This window comes from Athene noctua, chromosome 11, assembly GCF_965140245.1.
Source record: "Athene noctua chromosome 11, bAthNoc1.hap1.1, whole genome shotgun sequence".
In the NCBI taxonomy this organism is placed as follows: domain Eukaryota; kingdom Metazoa; phylum Chordata; class Aves; order Strigiformes; family Strigidae; genus Athene; species Athene noctua.
Window position 1 is genome coordinate 14515773 of NC_134047.1, and position 19001 is coordinate 14534773.

Consider the following 19001-nt stretch of genomic DNA (forward strand, 5'->3'; position numbering starts at 1 on the left):
ATGAGTCTATTGGTCAGCTGGGGGATGAATTGGCAAACAAGACACAAGAATAGAAAACAACTAAGAGCTACCTCAAGAGGTTGGCTGGTTCAGCTCTTGCCTACTGCTTCAGATCAGCAACAGTGACTTCACTAAGTATTTGCCCGAACTGTTCTCAAAATCTTTACAGAGGTAGCAACAGAGCTCCTATAACCTCCCTACGCAATCTGCTCTAGGTCACAGTTACTCCTACTACTGGAGTTTTTCCTAATCTCTACCCTGAATCTCATATGTTATGATTTAAGGCTATTTCCTGTCCTACAGCCAAGGGACAAGAACAGATAAAGGTTTTTTGGCTTTTTTTAAGACAAAAAATGTGGAGACTTATCTTTCCTCTTGTCTCTGCCTCTCTAATTTGACACCAAGCTATTTCAGTCTTTCTTTCTCAGCCACATTCCACGACTCTTTGATCTATTTTGCTGCCCTTCTCTGCCCCTCATGCCAGATGGTGTTGCACTTCAGTAAATAGGATAAAAGTGGATACAGTGCTTCAACCTAGATGTGGACAGAACTAGTTATGGTAAGAAGAATATTCAGCATGATGAACCTGGAGCCAGAATATACCCACAGATCTCAAGGCTGTTTCATTTCTCCTAAGTTTTAGGCATTTCTCCCAATTTTCAGGCATATCTACCATCTGCCAATGTAGTTTTGAACTCTCATCAGAACTGATCAGAAGAATTTCTAGCAGAATATTAAACTACTAATGCTATCATAAAAAACCAGCATGGTGGTGCTAGGCACAGTTTCGATTACTGGATCAGAAGGGTAAGGTTCAAATCTTGAACAGACTCAGAAAAAACACAAAAATACAATCAGGAGAAGGGACAGTATTTTATGAGAGGAGGTTAAAACAACCTAACCTATGGAAGCTGCAAGTGCTCTGTAGGAATACGCTGGGTAAACATGAGAGAGAAGGAAAAGCCAGTAAACAGCAGGACACAGTGGACAATAATAATTGGACAGAAGAACGAGTCACAAACACACTACAGCTTGGATCAAAGATTCAACCCAAAGGGAGTGAGTTTCTAGAACAGCCTCCTAACTTCCATCTTAAACCAGTTTGGCCACTTCCATGCAAGACAAACCAAAAGGCCATTCATCCTTTCTACAAGCCACTGCACCACGACAGCCAACTCAAGCACCAGGAGCCTGTTCCGCATCTGGTTTACCTCTGATAGTGCAGCAGGAGTCACAGTAACAGGGGAGATTTTGGGCACTCCAGGTTTTTGTTTTTGTTTTTTTTTTTTTTTTTGTTTTTTTTTTTTTTTTAGCAACCAGGCAATGTCAGCTAAAAGCTGAAGGTATACATGAAGTCACTGAGCTAAGAGAAGTGCTAGCAATTTGTCTGAGGCATGTTCTTTTTCTGAATATGAGTGATGGAGAATGCCAAAAGAAACCAAGTGAATAGTCAGGGGGTGCTACTCATCAAAAGGACTAAAAGCTGCTGACCATGCTACAGGCAATCTCTTGTCCAGTGCAAGGCAGCAATTCTCAAATACTGCTGACTGCAGCTCTGCAGGAAACACTGTCTCACTCAGGCCCCTCTCAGAACACAAAGCCTCAGCACTCTGTACCATGTAAAGCCTCCCCATATTCTACAGGTTTGCTAGGCTTTGTCATAAGGTATGTAATTCACCAATTAACCCAAATTGTTTCTGTGTTTTTCTGTCAATTCAATACATTTACATAACGCCAAGAAATGTATTCATATTTGTATATCATGTCAGTATTTAGTATTTATAAGATGGTAATGCAAATCCATGGAATACTCATGCCTGTTGACATACGCCTGTGAATTTCTTTGAACCTAAGAGCTGGGTCTAACAGCTTACATTGGATTAGTTTTCCACCATCCGCTGTCAGATGTGGAGTACATGGACTGATTCACACCAGATTTCCTGCCATTGGAAACTGCAGCTGATGCTTATTTTGATCTTCTTAAAAATGCAGATATGCCCCTAAAAATGATCTGCTAAGGGACAACTTTACCCGCTTTACCTCATGGTTTGAGCTCAGAGGGCAACTGAAGGCAGGGGGATTTTCACTGTTTCTAGCTCCTGCAACACTTCTATGGCAGCTTGCTTTCTGTGCAATCTTATGGGCTCAGCTGGAGCAAGAAGAGGTGGGATACAGGCCACAGAGGACTAAACAGACCTTTACTGCTCCTAACTTCCCTTTAGCTTGTGCTGGGTGACTGGCAAAAGGCGGTGTGTGGCAGGTGCCTCCACCAGGAGTGGCCAGCTCTAAAGCAGGGAGAACCGCCTGGCAAATTATTAGACAGTCCCCAAGAGAGCTGACATCCTTCCTGGCACAGAGGTGCAGAGAAGTAAGCTGCTGACACAGAGGTAAGTAACTCTGGGCAAGCCTCCTCCAGCTCCAGCAGCCTTCCACCTGACAGCAACCACTCACCCTCAGCATCTGCTGCTGCTGTTGCTGCTGCTGCCTCAGGTACTGCTGCTGCTGCTGCTGGTCAGGCAGTATCTGGCTGGGTCGAATTCCCGAGGGGACTCCTTGGGGACCCAAATGGTTCATCCCACTCATCATGGGCGCCTGTTGTATTGACTGGTGAGGAAACCTGAAAGAGAAAAGGACAAGCTCTTGGAGTAAAAGATCCACGGGCAGCCAGCTTCTTGAATACAAACCCAGCTTTTGCCATCAACAAGACAGACAGCCCAAAGAGTCCCTTGCAATCCACACTGCCTCTCTGAAGAAGGGTGAGGGACACCAGGGCCTCCCAAAGGTTTCATCCAGCCTGTTTTTCTAGAAGTCTTAAGTAACACTCCTTGGCCCACTGTTCTGCATGGTTTCCCTGCTGGATTTATGCCTGCCCAGGAGCAATGGAAATCCCAGATCTAGACCTTTGATGGCGATTTGCTGGTTAGACTTAAAACCAAAACTATGACCTTCCCAGGTCATTTTCCTCATACTTCCCAATTCCATCTTTCTCTGGCTAGTAACACCATCTCCTGCCTGCAGCTAACATCTCTGAATTTCATCCCATCTCTCTGTTTCTTCCCAGGACTGAAAGCTGGATAAAGATGTTCTCCTGAGGGAGCAAAGGACTCAATGATGTATAACACAGCACAGAGAACAGGCTTTTCATAGAGAGAGATGTCTGAGCAGAGCGGGGAAGCCCTTGATGAAATACAGCTTATTAACATCCAGTAGGGTGGGAGGTACCTCTGTGTGTTGCCCAAGGTGTGCCCATAGCCAGGGGCCTGCTGGTGTACATAGCCACTTGGTCTCTGCTGCATTTGTCTAACAGGATCCACCAGGGCAGGATTAGAGCTGGGGTGGGAATTCTGGTAGGGTTGGCCAGAATAGGTAGGAGGTACCATTGTGCCTGACTGGGAGGGGTGCTGCTGAAGGCCTATGTGGGAGACGTAAGGTGTGTAACCCTGAAATGAAACAAAAAGGCTTTATGAGTCACGTGGTAAGGTACAACAGAGAATGTGGAACACAGGACATCAGCATGCTGTAAATACTGTAAATACCAGGCTGCTCATCTCTGGGATTCAGATCCATGCTGCCCAATAAATGAGTGAGAAGAGCCAAGAGATTTCAGGATTCAGCATCAGAAACGAAAATGCCACTCTGTGCTGGAGCCAGATTCCAGCCTTCCCTGTGGTCACTGCCACTTACCTGGGAGGGCTGCAGTGCTCCATAGGATGGGGTTGGAGCCATCTGGCGCACAGGCTGCTGTCCCATTATGCCTTGGCCCTGCTGAAAGGCAACAGAGAAACACTTTTTCAACATCTCCAAAGGGCAGGCCACTGCTTGCTCTCTTCTCAGTACCTCCCACCAAACCAAACAAGTAGCGTCACTGCTAAACCTAGGAGGCTGCTGCACAGCAAGCACATGCTGATGACTTCTCCCTCCCCCTGACGTGGGACAAAGAGGCCACTACCATCCCCACCACAGCCAGTATGTGCCCCTCTCACTGCCCCAGTGCACCTCACTGCGCCTCCACTGACTGTTAGTGACATGGGCACACAAAGCAGGTGGCAAACAGTGCTGTGCCAGAGGAACAGACACAAGACAAATCATCTTTCCAGGGCACAAACAGAGAGCTGGAGCGTTCTGCGTAGAAGGGACAGCCCCAGCAAACAGCTCAGGCTTGTCATACTGTGGGGTCCAGCAACAGCAAGAGCACAGCTCTGACTTACCAACTTTGCTTGAAGCTGCTGCCTCAGAATCTGTCCCTGGGAGACTGGAGGCTGCTGTCTGTACACTGCGGGCTTGTAAGAGGGGTCAATGCCCATCATGCTGCCCATCCCCGGAGGCAGCACACCGCTGTAGGGAGGACGACTCTGAACAAGTTTCCCCAGCGGCATGCGTACAGGTCTGTAGGATGTATCCAGGCGAGGCCCACCTGCAAGAGGAGGAGAAACGGGCTGACTAATCACATGCTATTGCTGAGCCTTGTAGCTTCAGAATGACTGTTCATCACTGTATCTAGACACACAACAGGCAAAAGGGAAAGGTGTAGGGACCTGCGTAGGACACCTCACAGATGGGGTTCTTACAAGAGGTTCCCAAAGAGGTGCAATACGCTCACCTCTCCTGTGCACCTACCCGCTGGAAGAGGCTGATTCTGGGCATAGAGACCCACTGGTGATTGCCCATATGCCAGCCTCGACATAGTGCTTCCTGACTGGTGATGCAAGAGATCTGTAGGCATACCAACTCCATATGAAACCCCTCGGCTAGGGCCCAACACAAAATCCTGCAAAGACAAAGAGGAAGAAAGATCAATATGGACTGGGAATTCATGAACGGATGAAGAGTATGAGGGCTGCAAAGTCCACAGAAGGAAGCCTGGGATGCTACCTGAGCTGGGCTGCCTCCCTCCCTCCAGTGAGGGATTTAGAAAATGTTTGCCCTGCCCCAGGCTAAAGAGAACAGGACAGAGCTCCAGCACTCACAGCTGAGAGGAAACACATCCCATCTTCACCATTACACCACCCTAAGGCTCCTCAGGAAGACTCAAGGGAGTGCTCTGTGATTAGGAAGGGGGGACATGGGAGGTCCATAGCTGTTGGGCAGACAATTACCTCAGTTTTGGTGGCAGACTGGTTGCGTTTCTTGGTTTTGCTCTGTTTCTTCTTGCGTTCTTCAGTAGAAGTGGCAGGATTGGAGCTTGTTTTATCAGCCTTGGCTGGTTCCACTGCTTTCTTCTCCGGCTCCAAAGCCACAGGTGTAGGAGGCTCTTCCTCTTCAGGGGGCAGTGGCAACGGCTCCAGGTAGTAACTGCGGGGCTTGGGTTTCAAATGTGTGTGGTACAGAAGAAGCCTCTGCTGCTCCTCAAATCTAGACACCTTGCGATCCACCCGGACTGTCCCAAACCAACCCCAGGAGAGAGGGGCTGAGTGCTTCAAGCCCTCAAACAGATCCCAAGGGGAAATCTTCTGCTTTGTAGAGACTTGCAAACCCTTTAAAGCAAAAGAGATAAGAATCTTCAAGTCCATTTTTTTTTCTCCTAGAGGGTATGGAAAAACTATAGGCATTCTTCAGGCTCTACTCCACTTGTCACAGTAAACAGCCTGAGCTCCTACTAGTGGTCCCTGCTCTTCCACATGGCAAAGCAGTCATTTCTAAAGGCCTTCATCCACAACTGCCAGTCTTCTTCATTTCATCTCTGTCAGTCTTCTGCACACTGGCACTGCCCAGTAACTCATGTGACAGGGATTACGGGTTTCTCTTTATGCTTTATATAGTCATAAGTACAAAATCAAAGTTTAAATAACTTCTCTGACAATAGCAGCATGTACTGCAAAGCACTGACACCCAGCTTTGCCCTTTTTGGACATGGTTATATGCCAGCTTGTCTGCATGCAACCAGCCACTTCAAGCTCAGCAGGCAACAAGGTGCTGCATACAGATGCCTCCCAAGCTGTGTAGACTCAAGGCGTCAGAGGACAAGGTGACACCTGCACTCAAGAGCTGTGATGCAGACGAAAAAGCTTCACTTACCTCCTTCTTGAAGATGGAGTCAAACCCAGCTATTTTATTGCCTTTGGTGTCAATGAGGGATCCCTGAGGTTCACAGGTGATGACATCTCGGGTCTGCTTGGGAAGTGGCAGTAGCTGTCGCACCTTCTCCAGGCTGTCAGATTGCCGGTCCCCCAGCTCTTTCTGCACAAGTGGAATAGAGAAGACTTGAAAAATTGCTCAGGAAAAAAAAAAAAAAAAAAAAAATCACCCAAAGCACACCTGTGTCTCTCCTGGTGTCAACCACTATCCCTGCATTACATCTCACCTTTGCACCTTCAGCCCTACAGAGCTATCTGGACAAGTACCATTTGTGAGACACAGTTAAATCTGCATATTTGGACAACCATGACACAGCACACACTGCTCCCCATACAGGGCCTTGTATCCCTCACCCTGAGTTTCTTGACAAGATTCATGTATGCCCGCTTGTTCTCCTCCATGCTGCCCTGAGAAATGCTGGACATATCAGCAGCCAGGGTGCCGTTGATGAGAACACTCAGCATATCCAACACGGTGGTGAAGAGTTCACTGTTGGTCAGAGCAGAAAGGTCAAAGTCACCTGAGAAGCAGATATAAAGCCTCTGCCATCATAGTAACACCAAACATTAATAGATTGCTGAGAGTACTGCCTACAGTCAGAAGTGCCAAGCGCTCTTCACACTAACTCCCACACTAATCCTCCTTTTGCTTACACACCACACGGTGTTCACACTTGACTCAAGTGCAGTATCACAGATTAAAACTGGCCTCCTGTCTATCCATTCAGCTTCTCCAAACAGCAGGTTCAGACTCAGCTCTCTCCTGCTTATCTCTCTGCATCTGGAAAGCCAAGTTTTCTCTGGTTATATCAGAGTGCACTTGGACACTAGGACCTAGGTTGTAGCCTGCTATGAGACTTTGAAGCCTCTTCTGACATCGTCTGGAGAGACAACTGGCCCATATGAGAAAATGGGCCATGCTAATGACTCCCTCCCTTGGGAAGTGTATGGATCAGAAGTCAGCCAGAAAGTTACTTGTTTGACTGCATGTCCACGGTGCCACTGCTGATGATGTCCAGGAGAAGCACAGCCCACTCAGTTGTCTGCTGTGTACTGCGTTGAACTGTGTCAAACATTCCTCCCACCTGGCACAGAAAAGTAGTTTAGTCACAAAGACACCATGAAGAAACACAAAGATTCTGAAGTGAGAAAGGAGCCTAAACCAGAGCAAATCCTGTGCTACAGCAACTCCTGCGGAGAGCTGAAGAAGACTGCAATCAGCAGGACAAACCTCAGATGAAAGCAGTAGTGCTGTGGACTTCAAAAGCATTGAAATGGAAAGGCACATCTCCAAAACATAGATTAAGGCTGTGGATTTCAGCCTGGTGAAAAAGAACAAGGGAATTTTTCCATGCACCCTATCCCACTCAGGGCTCAAGACTCAGAAGCAGCACAAGTGTTTCTCCTACTTCCTTGCCTCAGGACATATATAGCCCCTCCTGTATGCATGTGTTCCAAAAAGAAAAAAAAAAAGGAAAAAAGGCAGACAACTCTTCACCCCATATGGTTAAGCTCTTTTTCTGCAACTGCTCACCAAATTCAGCCGTAGTTTCAGGGCCTCATGCATCAGCTGCTTAGCTTTGCAGTCATCTTGGTACTGATCTTCCCGCCAATTTGTAACAATCTAAGAAATTTAGAAGAGAGGACAGAATTCACAAGATGTATGCTGAAGTTTACAGAGAGCAGCTTGTACTGCCCACTGTCCAGTGACTCAGAGATGGTCAGCTCAAGCACTCTATACCAACCAGAGTAAGATCTTTGCCTTAGTGAGCATATAATCAGACAAACAACATCCCCAAGGCCATACCTGCCTGCTGGAGGAACAAACCCTTGAGTAAAGTGAGGGGAGAAGCAAGACACCTACCTGCTGGACTTGACTGTACAGAGAGGTGAGGAGGCCCTCTCGCTGCTCGTCCTGTCCTTTCAAGCATGTTAGCACCAGTGACAGAAATGGCTGCTGGCTCAGGAGGGACATGCTGCAGAGAGAACAGAGATGGAGCTATACTGCCAGGCTGGGGGATCAGCACAGCAAGCATTGCCCGCCCTTTCCCCAGGACCCACCTCTTCTGCTTCTGGCGGTCCCGCTCTTTGCGGGACGATGACCCCAGATGTTGTCCTTTCTCCAGTTCTTCTCCAGCAGCTTTCAGCACGTGGCCCTGAACTGATGTTGGAAGCTTGGCAATTAGAGGGGCCACCAGCCACACTCCTGATCTCTCCAGGGAACTGTGACAACACAGGAGGGAAAAGCAGTTTGCAATCCAATCTATGATTCACTCGTCTACAAGGCAGCTGCGTGCTGGGACTACACCTACCTGAGGATGGGTTTGGATTTGTTGCTGGCAGGCGTAGCACTTGCTGAGCTACTGATACTGTTGACTCCATTGCCAGCAGAGCTAGCAGAGCTGGTCTCTGCTGACTGCTGGAATACCTCAATGGTGGCTTTGGCTATATTTTCTAACAAGGAGTTCATCTCCTAGAGATTGGGAAAAGACAGCCAAGTCTTTCTCTGAGAGCACTCACTGACAGGGCTTGCACATTTCAACACAGCTCAGTACAAACCCAGTTTACCAACTTCCCCACGGCTCTTTGGGTCTTGGACTCATTGCAACCTTTTCAGGCTTGGCTTTCACAGGCCTGACTCTCTCTGTTGCCCCACTTCTGCCAACCACCTCCCTACCACCACACAAGCAGCCACTTCAATACTGGCAACACACATCCCCATATGGTCCCTCGGAGCACAAACTCACGTTGCTTGCTGTCTGCTTAATCATGAGCTGCAGCTCCAGCGAGGACTGCCTCATGGTCCACTGGTCCAGATTCTGCAAAACACATGCATACTTCTTATGAGTCTTTATCTCAGTTCAAATTACACCAACCCACACCCTCAGCTTCCATAACAATGAGCATCAGACCCCTCAGAGGGCTGCATTTTGGACGACCCCACTCTAACGCTACATTAGGCAAATACTAGGACACTCCTCGGTTCTGCCAGGAGCCTGCACCTGTAAGATGCGTTTAATCCTCTGCCGCTGTGGATTTTCTCCTTCCTCATTGTCTAGTAGCCGGTGTGGATAACAAATCAGCTGCATCAGCCTCTGGGCCTGTGTGCTGCTCAGGACAGGATCCTGCAAGTCATTGCTGTCCTCACAGAGGGATTTGAGACATCGCTCACCTACCCACTCCTGCAAGACAAAGGCAGAGTCAACACAGTCAAACTGATGCCTGATTCCAAACCAGTGTCCCTGCTTTCAGTCTCAGAGAGATGCAGAGAAATCAAACTCCTAAAAACTTATTAGTACGCAGTTATGCCTGATAATCATTTCTCTTCATGAACTGTACTATCCTGATTCAGCAGACGTCAGGCACAGCACAGCAATCACAACAGAGGAAACATCAACTCTGACAAGTCAGCAGTAGTGAAACACAGTAGCTGCTGTTTCTTTTGATAAAATATTGGTATGATTTAATAGTACACAGTTACTGCCATGCCCAGGCTCCATCAACACTGCCACATGGGCTCAAAAGATCATAAGGGATCACTTAAAATTATTTGGTCTATTTCCTGCACAACAAAGCCCTGGAGTTGTCCTAAATTAAATAATTCAGGGCTGCAGCTAAGGCTAAACTAGAACATGTCTAAGCACACCCCTTAATTCTCAAATAGGGATGGAAAATACAATGCCATCCTTAGTAAAAAACGATGACTTCTCAAAGCCTGGAAGGGGAAACAATTGTCTGGACACAAGCCATTTATAAAGTCACAAATCATGAGGAGAAGGTAGACAGAAAACTATTATTGTCAGCCTTTCAATTTCAGTTGGTGAAATTTCAAATCACAGAATGGTTTGGGCTGGAAGGGACCTTAAAGATCACCTAGTTCCAGCCACCCTGCCATAGGCAGGGACACCTTCCACCAGACCAGGTTGCTCCTCTGGCCTTAAACACTTCCAGAGAGGGGGCAGCCACAGCTTCTCTGGGCAATCTGTGCCAGTGTCTCACCACCCCCACAGAGAAGCACTTCTTCCTTATGTCTAATCTAAATCTACCCTTTTTCAGTTTAAATGTACAATAATAATGAAGGGAACAGTTTCCAAAACAAACACGAGGTAGGTACTTCTTCACACAATTTACAGTTAACCTGCAGCATTCGTTACCACAGAATTTTTTCATATTGAAAATCAATTAGGCAAATTCATGAAATTAAAATCTACAGAGCACTGCTACATAAGCACTTCTGCAGCTGCAGAGCAAGCCTGATGAGAGAATTCTTCCACTGAGAAGTGACAACCAGAGAAGAGATGAGGATCCAGTTCATGAAGCACAGGTGCTGGTGCTGAGCCTAGAAAGCTGGGAACAGCCCCTCTCAGTAGCACACAGCACTCTGAGCACTAAGTAGAGCACCAAGACTGGAAAGGCTAAACCTCTGGTTTGAAATCCTTGTGAAACCAGAGCCTAGATCTTCAACTTCATACCAGATGAAGTTTCCACTTTGCCAATACACGATCTGGTGATTTCTCTAATGCCTGTGGCATTTGTTCCCTTCAATGTCACTACATCATAATCTCTCGAAACTTCTCTTCCTTGTGCTTGTAACATGCATACTCTTGGGAAGACCCTTTTTGCCACTTGCTCAGCTTCCAACAAGAATTCAGACTTTGCTCCTCTTTATTGGTATAATCTCACAAATAAATATGAAGTCAACTACCATCTTCAACCTTGAGGGACTTCAAGACTCTCTTTCTGCAACATTTTTTTTTTTTTTTTTTTTTTACAGAACAGCCACTTCCACAGGTTTCACATTACTGAAACGAGCTCCTCATCTGCCTTTTCACAGGAAAGCACTATGAACAAGTTTTCCAAGCACTGTGGAAAACTCCACCATCCCAATCATCAGATTCAGGTTAGCACCTTTGACTCAAGCCTCCCACTTGGTTCCCACTGTGGTTTATCACAGCTCTATGAAATTAACTTTTTCAAAAGGCCAGTCACAATTACCTTCATTAATTTAAACAGGTTAAAGGGCAGACCAGCAACTACTTCATAATCATTTGCACCTAAGAAACCTTTAACTTAATTCTATAATCTCCTCCTTTCCCCCATCCCCTCATGATGAAGTCTAGTATAAAATATGAACCCAATTATGAGATGCAACATTCTCTGAGTTTGAGAAATCACAACCTATAGTTTAATGCATCCTACAGACATTTCAGAATTGGTATTGTGAGTTCTGCAGCATCTACAACTCACACTGGAGGTACTAATATTAAACACAACATTTCAGCAGCCCTTTACAGCTGCAGAAACACTACAGGAGGTCTGGCACAATTTGGTGGTACTCACTGGTCTCTACTGGAATGTTCACTCCTACATAACCAGTGCTATCAACAATTGGTACGAGTAGTGATATCTGACACTGCTACTCCCTCCTGTACACACACACACACGTTCTACCTACTGTGAGTCCTGCCTACACAGACTGGGACCAGCAAGGGAATATCTACTTCCATCAATGCTACAGTTTCAGTAACACCAAGTATATCGAATTTATGCTCGTAAATATGTAGCTCCAATTCTTCTTGGTACGCTGGTAACATTGCCAATTCATAACCAGCAGCATCACAAAGCACGAGGACACCACAGTACTAATGTATTGTGTTCACACGTGTTACCACTATTGTATGAAAATGGGTGTCGAAGGGTGTCCTTGGCCTTGGTTGCCAAGGATAATGTATGTATTATATGTATTAACATATAATAATAACGTTCACACATTAGTAATACAGAATACAGGTTTCAAATTGTAACTCTGCATCTTTCCTGTTGACAGAATAAAATTTGCAACCAAGGCCAAGGACACCCTTCGACACCCATTTTCATACAATAGTGGTTAACAGCCACTCCACTCTGCAACTAAATACCATATTAGCCAGGTTTCAGTTCCTCAAATGTCAATTTTACATGAAGGAACAGAAATACTGGTGTTGTCAGATTAGGCTAAGCAAAAGATTTTTGTTGTTGCTCCTTTAATTAACTAAACAGGGCACTGCAAAGCCCAGGGATACATTAAGAGCCTAGCTGCAAGCAACACTTAAGCTGCATTCTGAAAGGTACCATTTATCACTTCAACAAGCTGTCTTTCTCATGCTTATCTCCTTTGCCTCCAGAATACATCTCAGCAAACCACTCCCCACACTCCCCTCCTTGGACATGAGCCTTGTGCTGTTGCCAAAGCAGAGGGGATGCAGTTCCTGCATACTGCAACACTTAACTCCTGACAACTGTTTGTCTCTCCTTTTTTTGCTAATGGTGAGCAATCCTTAGCGCCATCACGTGGCAGTACCATAGCAGGTTCTTTACTGATCTTTCACAAGAAATACCTGCCAAGCCCAGTCTGCAGAACATCATATGGGATATATGTCTGCAGAAGGGAGAAGGACAAACCCAGAGATGGGACAGACTCACCTGTTGACATATGCTCCTTAGTACATACTTGGCATAAATATCCAAGCTAGCTGTTTCTACAGTTACTACCCGACCACCGGCCCTCCTGGTGCCCAGCTCATCATCCATGAGATCATCGACACCTCCAGGGTGGGAAAAGCCAGAGCCTTTCAGCTCTGCATCTCCTACAAGAAAAACACAAGTGTCACAATCATCAATGCTAAACCCAAAGCCACAAAACGTCTTGAGCTTTTGTAAACTCTCCCTGCAGCTAAGAAGCATGTTTACAGCTCAACCAAAGGGCTTCAGACAAGCCAGCTATCCACCAAAACAAACATCCTCTGCCTTTCTGTACAGCCACACAGGCAATATAGTGCCCTTCTCCCACCCCCCTAAAAACATTCTTACAGGTCCCAGCTGACACAGATACACACCCAGAACAAAGACAGCCTTCAGCACTGCAAAGACTGCCCCATCCACAATACGGTTCTGGGAAGCTGCCAGTAAGTGACGGTCACAGGAAGAGCGGATTCCCACCGTGGGTTTGTCTGCAAAGAGGACAATGGAGAAGGGCAATACTCAGAGAGGGAGAGAAAGGCGCAGGCTCCAGAGCTGCCCAAATTATGTGCCAGCCAGTACCGTAGATCCAGCTCAGAGAATCCTGAGGCTAGTCCTTTTCCCAGCTATAACAGGGGGTCAACTTAATTAAGTTTTGCAAAGCATAGTGCCAATCACACTGTGACAGCTGAACCATGAAATCCAAATGGGGAGCAGTGTCTGTGTCATGAACTCCAAGCTCCAACAGTACCCTAACCTAGAATACAGGCTGGGTTTGGAGATCTGAGCTATCAGGACAGTGATGAGGAGCCAAGAACAGAGCTTCCTGGACTGTTTCCATCATCGGACAAAAAGTGAGTGCTGTAAAATAGCAGCTTCTGGCACCAAGTTAAGAGGCTATACAAAGCTCAAGACATAAAAAAGAAGCGATCATTACTCTAATGGCTTAGTGATGGCAAGGCCACCTCTACTGGCCGGTTTCCTGCCTCCAAGAGTCTCCCTCCCAATGTGCCGACTACCAAGGAGTGACATAAATGGAAGGATATTGTTCTTTGTCCTCTGCAGAAAGCAGTGTATCAGGCTTTGCCTGCTTTATTCAAAGCAAGCAGATCATGATCTTTAATCAGAGGCTCCAGTATCTCTCTTCCTGGGGTGCAAGAGCCACAGTACTTTCACAATACAGAAAGGCTTTACTTTTATTCACTTACTGCCATCTTGCTGGCATGGGTTCAGCTGTGGAGTCTTGAACAGATGGAGTAAAATTCGGCAGGTCAGACGTGCTCCCGGTTCTGAGTCCTGTTCACTGCAGGCTACGTAAAGAAAACAGTCAACCGAGATTTCTTAAACACTGGGACAGCTGACTCTCAATCCAAAAGCTATTCACAATGCACTGCCCTGAAGCAGCCAGTTGAGAAGCTGCAGCAGTATTTACAAATACAGAGCATGTGGAGTAATTAACATGCAAGTAAGCAAATCCATCAGTATTATCCCCAGCGACATGCACTGCATTCCGCTTGCTCCATCTTCCCAATTTCACCCTGTCAGTCTGGATGCTGCAATTCCCAGAGCAAAGCCAGGAAGGCTAGTGGCAGAGTAAAGCCAGCATGAGCCAGGCGCTGTAGGCCCAACTGGTCAGCTGGCTACTCTAGCCAAAATGCTAAGCTGAACGATATCAGCAGTGGGAGGTGCACTGCTGGAGTTTAGAGCTGGGTACACTGGTGAGATGGTGCGGCTGGTAACATCTCTCTGTGCTTATTTCGGCTTGCACACAGACTCCAGAAAGCAAAACACTTAAAAACCTTAGCACAACCAGGTTTTGATAGAAACCAAAAGGCCAGAAAACCTCTAAAGCAAAATGTTTAATACTTATGTACCACACTATAAAAGAAATATTGGAAGCATGTTTCACAACTATGGAGTTCACAAAGTATCCACTGAGCACAGACCTTTGGGTCAGAACTGAGACTAAGACCACCATTCCGCAGGGATGCACTTACCAGCATTGAGGAGTGAGGGGATAGCAGCACAGCGAATCAGGTCCTCCAGCAGCAAGCACTGCCGGGCAATGAGAATGGCAACAAAGGTGGCCAAGGAATCATGGAAAGATAAGTCACTGACCTGGAAGAGAGGAGATCAGCTAGTGATCACAACAGCCTCTGCCTCATTCCCTCTGTCAGCAATTCCTCAGCTTGCCTAGGAGCTGGGGGGTAGAAGGGCCCATAACCCCAAGTCAATGTCCACGATCAGCCCAGGCTGCAACAAACACCAAAAGGTAGCCCTGGTATTCAAAGCCTTTCCCCTGTCCTCAGAAGACAAAGCCTCCATCCCTTGTTCATTTCTGCTTTCTCCCAAGGGATCCCTCCACTCCTGCTTCAATTCCTTTTCCCCTTTTGAATGTTTGCACTTGCATCAACATTGCAGAGGAGATCATTGAAGCCACAGGTCCCATTATTGGAGGAACAGCACAAAGCTTTGAGCACACCCAGCCACTCGGCGCTTAGAGACTTGCAGTAGCCGGTTAGCTCAGCACACAGGATAGCAATGTCGTTCACCCTGTTAAATAAATAATGAAAAAAGCAGAGCGTCAACTTTGCTACTCATGCACACCATCAGGTCAGTGATTCTCTAAGGGATCCCAGTCTTGGCTCCTTCTTCCTTACACCCCAGGACAGCCGAGGAATCGTTACTGGCTTTTTTACCCTCACCTAAAGATTTTACTATCTCAGTAGAAGCATGAAAGTTCTGCCTCTCACCTGTCTGGATCGTGGTGTCCCACACACACATGCATAAGTGCATTACAGACGAAACTGTAGCGGTTGGCTGGGTTTTCATTGAGACTCTTGCCCAGGTTAGTGTATGTAAAGTTATGTGCAGATGGATTTTCAATAGTGTCAATCATGAACTCTGGTTCCCATAGCATGTTGGAGTCTGATGGCTCAACATTGCAGTAGATTGTGTTCTTCACCTTGGAGCAGAAGTCACTAAACAGGACGGGAAAGAGAGATTAGGAACACAAAAAACTAAACTTCCACTGAACTCTGATAAGCACAGCAATCCTGTGCAAGATAAGCCCTCCCTGGGCAAAAACATATGGAAACTCAAGATCACTGTGTACCAACAAAGACTCTCCCAAAAGAGTGAAGTTGGTTCTGTTGTGGAAGCACCTGGAAGTTAGCCGTGTGCTCAGTGAACACAGCACAGGAATGGCTATTCCAGGTCAGATCAGGGAAACACCTAGCTCAGGCCTGGTGTCAGAACAGCTGATGCCCAGAGAAGAGTTTAAGAGCAAGGCAGACAGGTGGCAATACTGCTCCAGCATCCTTCCCCACTCTGCTGTAACTTAGGGCTCACAGATCTTCAGAGTTAAAGATAACACTCTCTTCAACAGATTTTCCTCCTGCAAGTTTGTCTACCTACTTTTTGAATCCTGTAGATTTTTGAGGTTTACAACATGAAAAGAGTTCCATGTTAACTGTGAGAACTATGAAGTTTATTCTTTTGTTCTGAACCTACCATTTGTTATTTTCTCTTCATTCCTTTTTGTGCTTGTATTGTAAGACATATTGAACATTCAGTTTATTTTCCATATCAGCTAGAACTTTACAAATGTCTATCATTTCCCCTCAGTCCTCCTTGTCTGTGGGGAGGAAATTCAGTTCCTCGTAAGTCAGTCATTCCAGTCAGTCATTCCCTGGTCATCTATCCACTCATCCTTCTTTGGGCCTAACTCTGCTACATGCTTTTTGGAGTCTGTTGCCCCAAACAAGGCACAGCTGTATCATGACTTAAATGGTGACCTAATGATGCTCTCTGATCTGCTCTCCATTCCTTTCCAAACAATACCTAACACTTAATTTACTTTTTGACTGTTGTTGAACACTATGATGACATTTTCAATTATGTCATGATAAACAGATGTGTTTCAGTATCTGTTACAGCTGAAAGATCCTTTATCCAACTGGCCGTGTATATCCATCACTACACAGAGTTTAGAAGGGAACAAGGACAATCCCATGTGCGTTACTTTATGTTTAACAACGTTAAACTTCATCTGCAAGTTTATCACCTCATCACCATCACTGTACCCTAGTACAACAATCTGCAGTCAACTTCTATTGTTATATGCTGAATATCAGTTATATGAAAAGTTTTGATATCCCCACTTAATACAACTTCTGATGTGTAGAACAGCACCAGCCCTAGCGGAGTCCTACAGGACTCCTGAGGGAGGGATCACCCTCAAAATACAAACTCCTTCCCATTCCTTGTCTCCATCTCTAACCTATTGTTTGCCTGCTAGAGGATATTCCCTTTTATCTGTGGCCATTTACTTTAAAGCCTTGCTGAACAGCTTTTGGGAATTCCGACTAATATCAGGTTTCTCATTTCCCTGTATGTGATGACTCCTTCAAAGAACACCAAGGCATCTGTGACCGCAGCACTCCCTCTTGCTCTCAACAGTCCAGAGACTTCAAAGGCTCTCAGCAGCCAGGGCTTTAGCCAGCTGACACCAAGGCACAACACTCTCACAGCTCCTCAATGGGGGGGTAACACCAAGGGTTAGACACCCCTATGGCACCCCTGCACTGGAAACATTGACAGGGAACAGGGGCGGCGAGAGAAGGCAGAGTGAAGCACTGCACTGGAAACCAGAGCTGTCAGGAGAATTACCCCTTCACAGCATCACGTAAGCAAAAGGCCAAGGAGATCTGTGGACTCTGTCTCTGGGCTGCTAAGGGACAAGCTCCACAGGGAGCTGGACAGGGGAGGGTTCCCAAGAGAACTGTGAAGGGCAGGAGGCCACAGAGTCCAGTAAACCCACGGGACAGAGCCTGGGGGCAACATCAGCAGAGCAGAACCTGAAGAGCCAACAGGAGCAGAGCAAGGATAAGGAGTGCAAAGTAGCAGGGGAACAAACCCAGAACCAAGCAGAGCAGATTCAGAAGCAGTCCAAGGACTATTAGGGAGCTGAGAACAAGGAGAGAACAACCTTTAGGATGAACTGCTCAGTCATCAGAGCTTGGTAGGAACACACCTCTCTATTTCTATCCTCTAGCAGTGTGGTAAGAACAGACTTGGGAAGGTGCATAGGACTACTGAAGGCAATTTACTAAAAACAACTTGACAATCTAAGAGTCAAGATTATACACTGGGTCATTACTGCCTGTAAACCAGGCACTGCTCCCAAGACTTCAGTTTCCCATTGAGAGGATCTCAGGGACAATCTCTTTAAACAAGATCACAAGCAAAGCTTAAGCCAAGGTGCTGTACTGGTCAGCACCCACCGCATCCCATCTGCCTCAGACTCACCTAAAGAGCTCCCCAAATTTACTTTTGAGGTGACTGCAGGAGGTATACAGGTCGTAGAGATAGGCCAGGATACAGCGCTCTGCTGAGGAGCCATCTGAGCGGTTCATGCCATGTTTCACCACCCCACACAGACTGTATAGAGACAAAAAAATGCTGCACCAACACGAGAAGAAAATCTGAAGGAATAACCTCGTTATATAGATATCTTCCTGAGCTCACAGCAACAGTGCTCACTGGGTAACATATCCCATCCCCCACAAATTCTGTGAGCTGAACCCTCAGGCACAAAGTTGCTGCCTTTTAGGAAGGACACAGATATATCCCTGCCCATTACAAACCCCCAGAAGAAACATTGCTTCTTTCCACACAGGGAGGGCAAGATTCCCTTACCCTTCGAAGACCTGAGCCATCTGGTCCTGGTTCAATATAAGGCAGGAGTGGTAGTGCCGCAGCACAGCCACGATGCACAGGCACAAGCTGGTGGTGTAGCTGCCAACAAGGTCGGAGGATTTCAACAGCAGTTCTGCCTCCACCACGCTCAGTTCATTCAGCAACTGCACCCAATGACAGAAAAACCCTTCAACAGCCACAGGGGTAAGGTATGGTCAGAAAGGGAGCAGGCACACCACACTCACAGCCTATAGGACCTGCCAGGAAAGGGACTGGCAGGGACTTTCTGCCTAGAGATGTACCCCTGGAACAACTGATACCCCATACTTGGGCACAATATCTCTGTCGGGCAGTACGAGGGGCTGTCAGTGCTTGAGTATCAGAGGGTGATTAGGATATGGCCACAGATAGTAGCAGGCAGCTTGTTTGGTAATTCTGTCTTGTATAAATCTCACTCAGCTCCCTTTTTAAGGCTAACAGCCTCAATTCCGTCAGCAACCATAGCAAGGCTTCAAGAGACACCTGGCACAGGCTGCAGAAACAGCAAGAGGATTTTAGCAGGATCCAGGAGGCAGCCTGTACTGCCATGTGCCAAGGATCCTTCCAGGAGAGCAAGGTGGGAGAGTTGCCAGAGACAGACGATCCCCTTCTCACTCAGAACAAGGTCTTGCTGCAGCCAGGGACAGATGCAATGCAAGTCCTTTGGAGACAACCCTGAAGCCTCTGGAA

The 19001-nt window shown here is 46.7% G+C and overlaps 1 protein-coding gene across 1 annotated transcript in view; it reads right to left on the reverse strand.

Annotated features, from left to right (window-relative positions):
• MED12 (mediator complex subunit 12) overlaps positions 1–19001 on the reverse strand; it is a 37349-nt gene that overhangs the window by 3174 nt on the left and 15174 nt on the right. The window contains exons 19-41 of the mRNA XM_074915474.1: positions 18273–18436; positions 17883–18014; positions 15326–15553; positions 14981–15125; positions 14570–14690; positions 13781–13882; positions 12950–13063; positions 12537–12700; positions 9077–9256; positions 8822–8893; positions 8387–8547; positions 8136–8297; positions 7939–8050; positions 7609–7698; positions 7050–7159; positions 6429–6564; positions 6016–6177; positions 5097–5474; positions 4618–4768; positions 4218–4414; positions 3685–3765; positions 3223–3440; positions 2452–2617 (exon numbers count right to left, since the gene is read on the reverse strand). Coding sequence (XP_074771575.1) covers positions 2452–2617; positions 3223–3440; positions 3685–3765; positions 4218–4414; positions 4618–4768; positions 5097–5474; positions 6016–6177; positions 6429–6564; positions 7050–7159; positions 7609–7698; positions 7939–8050; positions 8136–8297; positions 8387–8547; positions 8822–8893; positions 9077–9256; positions 12537–12700; positions 12950–13063; positions 13781–13882; positions 14570–14690; positions 14981–15125; positions 15326–15553; positions 17883–18014; positions 18273–18436 — 3546 coding nt within the window. The remainder of the gene's footprint in view (positions 1–2451; positions 2618–3222; positions 3441–3684; positions 3766–4217; positions 4415–4617; positions 4769–5096; positions 5475–6015; positions 6178–6428; positions 6565–7049; positions 7160–7608; positions 7699–7938; positions 8051–8135; positions 8298–8386; positions 8548–8821; positions 8894–9076; positions 9257–12536; positions 12701–12949; positions 13064–13780; positions 13883–14569; positions 14691–14980; positions 15126–15325; positions 15554–17882; positions 18015–18272; positions 18437–19001) is intronic.